Here is a 9,858-nt window from a genome sequence, read left to right as displayed (position 1 = left end):
CTTTGCTATAACGTTCAGACATTGCTTTTCCCCTTGACTCATTACTATTTTAGTGTTTTCCCCCCTCTGCTTTCCAAAATGGGGGATCCTTGAAACCGCAACATCAGGGCTTGGCAAAGGGGGTATTTTGAAACCGTCCATAGACTCTTTTATTAACTGTTTTGTGCAACATCCAAAATGTAATACTATGACGCTAACGTTCCTATATCCACTTTCACGTCCACGCGCGCACGCAAGCATATAGCTATGAACCGAGCTGGTGGATCTTTGTCAAATTTAAGGGGAAAGCATCGCTGCATTGACGGGGCACAAAAATATTCATTCCATTTGACCCATGCACGACAGAGAGGATATCTATAGCTACCCTTAAAATGCTTTGCGCTTATAATATAACTGGACTAGATCTATATACTATAGACCAAATATAAATCAAAATAATTAAAGCTAATAGAAAAGTGTAAGACTTTAGTCCTTTAAAAAACGTTTATTTTGCCAATTGACACCAGGTCGTTAGCAGGCTACATCTCAAAACAAGTCTACTAACAACTATTTAAAGCGAAATTTCGCGTGAATGTGTTTTCAAATTTCATGTTTTACTAGGCCACAATAAAAATGTGCCAATTTTTACTCAAATCTAATGTTGGATTATTATCTTGATCCATATCTCCCGGACAGAAACACAAGAATATTTAGTTGAAATGAATGTCAAGAGACTGTAGCCTAATTGTTGGCAGAGCAATTGTAATTAAGTTAAATGATCATTCATGTCATCTAGATCTGGCGACATATCCACATATTAAGAGTTATGAAAACAGATTTGTAGGCTTTATTGTGTGTGAACAACTAGAACTCAATTTCTTGTCTATTTCTACCTTATACAATAGCCTATAGTGTGTTGTCTGGGCGCATAGAGTAGCCTGCAGGCACATCGCTTGAAACATGATCATTTTGAACAATGCTTCATTTAAAACAAGAAGATAAAATTATAGGCTAATTCATATAATTTAAAGGACGCTACACTATGGTCCGTGCAGCTGCGGGTAACGAAGTGGCTAAAAGAGACGACGTTATAATTTCTTCTTGTTTATTAACCAAAGTAGGTTTGTCGACTTCACGCCTATGTAGCCACATACGCCTATATACATACACATCACTATAATTTGATTTTCCCCAATGCAAAAATGTTTAGATTGTAGAATTTGTGGATTAAACGCTTGACTTTTTTTGTGTCGCATGATGTTAGAATACGGGCTACCCTGCAAATAAAAGACCAAAGCAGGACAGACGGAAATATGTTATTATAGACCTAAAATCTAATTTATGCTAGTGGATATAAACGCACAATCTGAAGTATATTTCAGAAAAAAATCTTGAGATAAGAATGAACTGAACCTCGTCCACTAGCCTACCAGGTCCGTATTCCACTATTTAGATTACTGAAGCCAGAGTGGAAGAGCTGCCTTGAAACGGCTCTCCTAAAAATTCACACTGCTTGTTTTGATCACTCAGTCTTGAAGTAAGGGGGCCTAGAAACCGCACAACCTCCTTGGTTCATAATTGGTTTTATAGGACTGGCGAAGAGCCAAAGTGTTTACACTGAAGTGATCGACATTGGAATCAACCAATTGTAGACATAGCTGTAGAATTCTGCTGGATGAGTTGAAGGGGGCGGGGTTTGTAAAACAATGCTTGTTTCATTGCTAGAGTTTTCTGAGATCTACAGAGAAGGACTTACTAGGGACTTCCCCCCCAAGGTTAGTTTACAGTGTATCTACGGATGGACTGTATATTATGGAGCATTTGAAATGTTTCTACAAACTTCTGGATTAATGGATTTTTTTAGTGGGACTCCATCGCCAGTAAGGACTGTTTTTTAGTAGGGGAGTTCATTTGTGAAGGATTATATGAACAATTGAACAGCAAACCTATATTTATAAACCTACTTCAGAAAGTTTCTCAGATAGAAGTCATGCTGTGTAAAACGGAATTTCTGAAGCGGGTTTCCTAAACCCTAAATCCAGCATTCTTTCGATCCGAAGATTGTTAAAAGCATTGTAAGTTTTTTAAGTGTTGTAAGAAAAGTTTGAAACCAGTCGTGCCAGGTGACGCATTTTAAGGAACGATAGTCTGTCTAATCTAAACTCTTTTATTCATTTTGTTTTCGTTCCCTTGCTGTAGGCTGTATTGAGTTTAAACTGGCCCATCTCACTTTCTCTATATGCTGCAGTGTTATAAGAATAACGAAGTAAAATCAGTCTGTGGAACAGCCTTGAGGCTCTTTATAATTAGATACAATTTACGACTATTTCTGTCTAAAATAATTTAGCAGCAATGGTCTTTGTGATTGTGTGGTTATCGATACCGTTTTAATAGAATATAATGGTATAGGAATTTGTGGAAAATCCCAAAGCAGTGCGGAAAGATCAAACATAACAAACCACATCCAAACGTGTCCTGTTCTCTAACGAGGAACCGTAAAAGCAGTAAGAACTGAGGACTAATCATATTGAAACTGTTAACGAGTGATTCGCTCTTTCAACTATTTTACCGAAACGACTTTTATCGACGCTATAATGTTTAGCCTATATGAACAAACATTTCTGAAACGTGGCTGCATTTCTGTTACAAGTAGGCTAGGCTACCGAAAGAATGAGCTTTTATCCGAGTGCAGCACATTTAATCGGCACTTCCACAATGCGAGTCCGTACAGTGAGTCTGCGGGGCGGCATTAAAGTGAGTTGAATACATTTTGTATATATTATTTAAGAAGCTGTGTGTGTCGTACACTACGCCTCTTGCTAGGTACAATCAGTATTCCTTTCGCGTTTTCTTTACTAACACGGAATTTCAGTACTGAGATTTGAGTGAAGGACTGAACTGCTTTCTTTCAAGATGATTAAAGCAGAAAAATCTGTTTTTAGATAGTAAGCCAGGTGTAGCATGACCCATAAGTCATTATTGCAGGCTATGTATTTAAGATAACATACCATTTTTAATGATAGCCTGTTTTGGTCAAAGATATAGTTGTATGATAATAAATTTAATTGCTAAAAGAATCACCAAATCAAATTTAATTTCCATGTGAATAATTCGTAATATGAAATGTTTATAGCCTACATTTGTAAACGGGGACTCAAAGCAAGTATTTTTGTATAAACTCATCTCAGACCATGCCGTGACCGACAAGAAAATGTGCACGTTATGCGTAAAGCTAAAAGACACAGGTTTAACTAAAATGTGCTCAAAACTGATATAACTGTTTGGTATTGAATATTGACATTTAATTACCATTTAAACACCTAGTTTTAACGCATATATTTCACTACTACGAACGTAGCTATGAAAAAACCCTTGCACTGCTTTCCCCGAGTGCAAGACATGAGCATAGGCTACACACACTAAAAGGCCGAATTGCAAAAAGAAAAGCAACGTCTAAGAAAATGTTGTTTTTTACCAATACCAGTGTGTTTGGTGAATACATCGTTAAGTCTATTGATATATATTTGAATTTATAAACCGAACATTAGTTTTGTTGACGTGATAAAACTGAGCACTCAAAAGTTTTTCTTTTCCATTTATAGGTCAGCAGAATGACTGATAAGGATGCAGATTTCCACGGAAAAATAAGGACTGTTTAATAGACTGGCTATCTTGGAATTTCTGGTCGGACAGTTTCTTATATCAATTTTATCCGTTTTGGATGATGGATGGCCGAGATTTCGGCCCCCCCAGATCCGTTCATGTACCCTCGCCTTTGCTGTCGGGGCTGGCTATGGAGCCACACCGACTCGGAGCAGCCGCTGCTGCCGGGAGAATACCTCCATCCCCAGGCCATGTGGGTACGGGGCACCCGGCACCGCTCCATACTGGAAAATATTTGTCATCGGCCATGAATCTCCACTCTCATCACGGTGAGTGATTTATTTTTATTTATTTTTACAAATATCTTTTCCATGTGCACCAGAGTGACTGATAATATAAGGGCAATGCCTGGTTACACCGATTTGAAAAGTTCCAAAATATTCGATTACTACGGTAGTAGTGGCCACGCTGAATTACTGGGCTAGATACCAGATTTTTTTATTCAGCTATTTCAGATGGTTTAGTTAGTAGCTTATTTTGTAGCCTTGTATGCTGCATGAACATCGGTGTCGTAGCGAATTTAATTTGGCCGTGGAGCCACCCAAAATAAACTCTGGAGGAATAGTTTACTCAAGACCTTTTCCGGCAGCATAATGTCACGCAAACCGCGGAACTGCTGCATAAAGCGCGACACACAAGCACGTGCATATAGGCCTGTATTAATATGACTGAATCCGAACAAGTTAAATAATAATAAATAAGCACTCAAAACACGTTTGCATTATCATACACAGACGTGTGTGGGGAGATTTCTGAATTATCTTTATCTTTAATTTCGAACATCGTCAATAGCCCAAATTAGATTTAGGCTGTAGGAATTCAGTTCATACTGCCAAGCTAATTAAAATGTATGCTACAACGTTGAGTCTTCAACTCAAGTGGAACAATAATCACAGTTCTCCAGCCTGGTAATGTGCTTTTTATTTCGGAACAAGCTTATGGTTTGGAATAATCTGAAAATTTTAGTTCGAGGCATCATGAACCGCACATGTATGTCAATATATGACTCCTAGTTATTTTGTTGATTCTTGAGTAGGGTATTTCTTCGCTGGCGAAACAGGACGAGTAAGGATTTAGACATAATTGAATCCAATTTCTGGGAATCTGTCAAACTGAGTGTAAAAACGCTTTTGGTATAGAACATTGAAAAACTAATTAACTTTAAAATTTGTATGCAAACGGTTATTTCAAAACGAAATTTTAAAATAGCAACAAAAAAAATCGTTTTTCTGATACACGTTAGGCTGTAAGCAGCCTTAAGACAACGAAATGAAACTGAGTGCGAATATCAATTGTAATGGAAGGGTAAGACTTCGTTGAGTTAAAGTAAATAACTAACTTGGTCGGCAATAACAAAATGCCCTTTGCAAACAGCAATCAATTTAAAACAAAATAACCCCCCCCCCCCCTTTTCAAATGAATGCAATAATACAATTCAGAGTATATATGTAAATTTGAAAGTATTCACATTATGCCTTCAGATTTTTTCAAATTACTTTTCACTTTTACGTCTATGAAGAGAGATCCTACCTACGTGAACAACTGATGGAATTTACACTACCTTCACATTTGAGGAAGTTGTGCCTTCACATTTTTTCCTCATAAATTTTGAGTGGATGAACAAGTATTCATTCTCAAAGTATTTTGGTGTGGGTGCTGTACAGTGTGCACAGTCTGATGTAGTAGGGTTGGAACTTGGACTGCAGATTTATTCAGTGGCATTGTTTGTCCAGGGTGCTGGTAATGTGAACTTGTGCTTATGCACTGTTGGCACTATATCTGTCTTTGACTGGTATGTTTGTATGTTGATGTCTTCAATATGAATCAGATTTATTTTAGAGAAAACATTTTATTGGTTATTTTTGCTCTACGCACATACACACACACACACACCAGTAATCATCATGATATTTCAACAAAGTTATTACTATCTCTGTTTCACTGGTGCTAGTTCAAAGAAGATTTATTAAAATGGCTGTTTCAACACTGCAAGATGGAAACATTTGGATTAAAACATTTTTATTTGATCATTCAATCAATATTGATGTTTCACAGCCCAATGCTGCTTGTCATGTCATAGCCAAATTGTTATTCTTGCAGTGTTGTGGTTATGTATTTTAAAAAATATTCAGCGGGAATATGTGGATTTACCCATTCCACAGAAGCTGGAACAGAGTGGAAAAAATATATTACCTGGGAATGTACATCATTTTAGAATGCACGAAGTATTAACATGTATTGTCAGTGGCTTACTCGAAAGAAAATAAGTCCTTAATCTGCCCTCATGGGACATACACATTTCCACTGAGGAAAAAGCTTTCAAAAAAGGGAATGTTTTAATTGGCATTGAATGATTTGGATGTTGCTTTGTTCTGTTATGTTTTGTTAGGCTGTGAAATAATTTTTATGCTTTGATACATTGGAGAGAATCCACCTCAGTTTGGAAAACAAAGTTGCGATGATGGAGTTCTTTTCCCAAAAATAGGTTTTGTCCAGTGTTTGTAAATGGTTTCTGAATGTGAGCAGATATAGATTTTAATTATTGAGGATTTGTTGCAACATGTTGCATATCAACAGAAATGTTGTGCTTTTGTACATCTTTTCTTTGTTTATAGCTTAAATGAAGCACTCCTTAAAACATCTTTTCTCAGTAATAAGCCTCTGTTGTCTTTGGTAGATCAAGTATTGCCTGTGTATTGCTAAGTTCATTTGTATCACTGAAGACATACAATGTCATACTGTCATAAAGGTGAATCCATTCATAAAATTCCCAGTAACCCAAGATCTTTTTTTCTCTTTCAGTAAAACTTCAAAAATATACTTCTGAAGTCAAAAAGTTTTCCACAGCTTATGAAAAGGACTTAAATATCTAGGTTTTGCAAGCCTAAATTTGAGAGCGGGGCTCCTACAGTTATAGAAGACTAGTGTCTTCAATAGCTCTGCAAAGGTATTGCAGTATAGAAAAGTACTGTACCTTATATCTCTGTTTGGTGTGATCTCGGTGGGTTGTGAATTTTAGATGCCTCTGCAGGCTTGTGTGAGTCCAGAAAACTATTTATAGCCCAAGAGGAGCAGTATTCAATAGAGCTCAATAGAGCTTCTGCTTAGTTGGATGTATTGCTGAACCATGCCATTCCTGCTCTGTGCTATTCATATATATTTCTGAAGAAAGTTTTTCAACTGAAGGGGTTTTGTGTCTTGTACAGGAGATATTTTTCAATTGATGTTCTTCAAGGCTAGATTTCAGTCAGGAAGGCAGAACTCATTGCAAAATCTGCTCAGTATGGTTGGCAATATGGAAAATATTATCTTGTCTCATAGACTAGAAACTGTCAAAGGTTTTCCATTTTGTCATAGTCTTCCACATCTGTAATAAAATAACTGTGCAGTATATGCTTGAAATGTACTGTTTGATTGTAATTGCTTTTAATGGTCTGTCGCATAGAGCACCCAAATCAACTTAAAAACCATGTGTGATAAATAATAAATTAAATTTTAGCAGATTTTAAAAAATCTAATCTATTAACTATGTATGATCACTTGCTCTAAGAACAGTAATATCTTAAAATAAATTTGCCTTTTGTTGTATGTTTCAGAGGGAATTGTAAGCCAGACTCTTTTGGATGTCACAAAATGTAATTTAACATAGAAACCTAAGTGTCATGAGTTCCTTCATAAGTCAGAGGACTCTGGAATTCAGATTTAGCTGTATATTAACTGGCGGAACAGATCCCAGGGCTCTTGTCCAGCCTGTCATTAAAATATGGAATTGGGTACCTTGGCACAGTGGCACTGCCTTGTTCCAGTGCTCTGCTTGTTCCTCCAGGTGATGAAAGAAGGGTGACTGGTGTTTACCTTTCAGAGAAATCCTTTTTTGTGACCACCTGCTTGAGAAAAATGCCGCAGAGTGCGTTGAGAGGTGGAACCACTCGGTGTCCTCTAGGGCCTGCAAAGGATGGTAGAGAATGAGGAAACCGTGTTCTTTCCTTTGCAGCTTGTGGTCAATTTGGCAAAGTAGAATGGAGAGAGGAGGCTTGGGATGCACAAGTGCCCTTTAATGGTCCTAGCATTTGTCTCTTTTGAGAAAAGCTTGCCTGTCAATTGATGTAGAGAAAGGTTTCCAACCTACAGGAAAACTGGAAACAATGATAAAAGGACCTTGCGTAACGTTAAAGGCTTGTTTCGTTTAAAAAAATAAAATAAATAATCCAAATGACCTTTTCCCACCAAAAGCAAATTTAAAAGGAAGAAAAGTTGGATAGCTTCACGGCTGTCATCTCGGAGTGTTCCGACTTTAACAGAAGTGTTGTAAACATACAGTATATATGTACTTTATCTCTGAGTGTCTTATTTCATAACCATTCTGCCCTGTAGCCACATTTTTTCACTATCCACTTTAGCCACCTGCGTGATATTTATGGTAATAAAGACAACTTCCCTGTGTAGTCTTCACATCCATGAATGACAAGGTTCTTAGATTGTTAATGTTTGACCTGGAAAATTTAGTTTAGTTTCTGAAACAGCCTAAGATGGTTAAAATGCTAATATTGCCATTGTGCAGTTGCAGCCCTCAAGTAGGTCTGTTGCCAATAATGGTTATCTGAGTGAACATGATTTATCGTAAGATTTTTTCTTGTTAAGCAGGGAAGGTCTAATGCATATTTACATAATTTAGATGAGTGCATTCTATATTTGCATTTATTTTGTGCCTCTGCTTGCAGACATTACTGGCTGTGCTTCAGGTGAATCCACTATAAGCATGTTTCTGTATTTAAAAGTATTCATTGCTAAAATTATATGAGCTTCATCATCCTAAGGAAATAACATTTTATTTTGCTCCATGTAAAGACTCCTACCTGGTATTGGACATTTTAACAATTTAAATGTGTAAATCATTATTTTCCTTTGAGCTTTTGAATTGAGATGCCAGACCACATTGAATACTTTATAGTTCTGGCTGAATTTCTTCAATAACATTCCATATGTACTGTGAAATCAGAGTACAGCCACTCATTTAAGTAAGTCCCAACAGTACAGAACATACTCCAGCCACAGTCGGTAAGGGGGTTGTGCATGAAATCGAGGTGATGTCATCACAATGGGTTATTAAAGAATGAATTAATATGTAATTGTTTTATTTTATATACTTGCATTGTTGGCTGAGGCTCTATAGACTAAAAGAACATTTCACAATTCTAAACGGTTTGTGTTCGAACGATATGGTTTGGGGCAATGCCTTTGTTTAGTTTCTGCAGTCAATGTAGGGTAATTGTCTTTGGCAAATGACATTTGCTTAACTATGGAAGATCATATGAGAGGAAGCTTATTTGATTTTGAGCAATCTGTTCACTTCTGTTTTGAATGAACAAGTGCATTTTCATGACTGGTCTACTGCACTCGAATCTGCCTGCAACATGTGGACCAAACATGCTGAAGAGGTGATTTCTTAGTTGGAAGAGTGTCAAACTGTTGCATCCAGAAAGTTGCTGTTAGTCAGAACTTACTGAAGGGGACCTATGCTGACAAAACCAGATTTTTATACAAGGTGTATTTCAGAAAACTTTTTTTAGCACCACCACTTCATCACCTTTAATACATCTGCCCCTCTTTTTTAAGTGAAGATGATACTCATTTGTTCCCATCAGCATGATCAACATTCTGTCTTTAGAGCGTACATTTAAATATGCACATTCTGAAAATCAGAAATTGTGTTGCTCGCCTAAAATCCAGGTGGATGTTGTCATGTCCTCATATTTGCATTTTCTCAGTAAGTTTCTAATTTTGTGTTAGTTTTAGGCTGGATAAATCTCCAGAGCTGGCTTTGACAAAATATGTATTTGTGGAATATAAGTCAATAATTAAATTAAATGAACTTTGCCACCTAGGTTGGTTTTCTTCCTTGTTGGGACGGAAAGTTGGTGTCAGCTGCAGTGGTCAATGCCTCAGTGTTGCATGGCTCTCGTTCTCAGAGCCAAGTGGAGCGAAGTGGCAGATGACCTGATTAAAGCACAACTCTCGGAGCTTACCAAATCCAGAGCCTTGTTCCCTCTTCATCAGAATCATTTTTTTTCTGGTTAACTCAGGCACATTTTTTGAAGGAATTTATAAAAGTAATCTTTTTAAGTAATGGCCCCCTGACTATGGTTGTGTAGTGGCCTTGATATTGTTGACTGGTGCAGATTTTCTCAATCTCTATTCTCAGCCGAATAGCTCTAA

At 37.1% G+C, this 9,858-nt stretch overlaps 1 protein-coding gene across 10 annotated transcripts in view; it reads left to right on the top strand.

Moving 5' to 3' along the window:
- The first annotated feature begins 1,686 nt into the window (after positions 1-1,686).
- LOC118221741 (trinucleotide repeat-containing gene 18 protein-like) overlaps positions 1,687-9,858 on the top strand; it is a 74,632-nt gene continuing 66,460 nt past the window's right edge. For 7 of the 10 annotated variants that reach the window (XM_035407094.1, XM_035407093.1, XM_035407092.1 and 4 more), the window contains exons 1-2: positions 1,697-2,054; positions 3,582-3,911. In XM_035407094.1, the coding sequence (XP_035262985.1) occupies positions 3,701-3,911 (211 nt within the window). In that variant the 5' untranslated portion in view covers positions 1,697-2,054; positions 3,582-3,700. Of the gene's footprint in view, positions 2,055-2,104; positions 2,734-3,581; positions 3,912-9,858 lie in introns of those variants that run through there. The other 3 variants (XM_035407087.1, XM_035407086.1, XM_035407088.1) reach the window with 3 other exon arrangements.

This window comes from Anguilla anguilla, chromosome 2 (genome assembly GCF_013347855.1).
Source record: "Anguilla anguilla isolate fAngAng1 chromosome 2, fAngAng1.pri, whole genome shotgun sequence".
Taxonomy (NCBI): Eukaryota; Metazoa; Chordata; class Actinopteri; order Anguilliformes; family Anguillidae; genus Anguilla; species Anguilla anguilla.
This window is presented reverse-complemented; position numbering and strand designations above follow the sequence as displayed.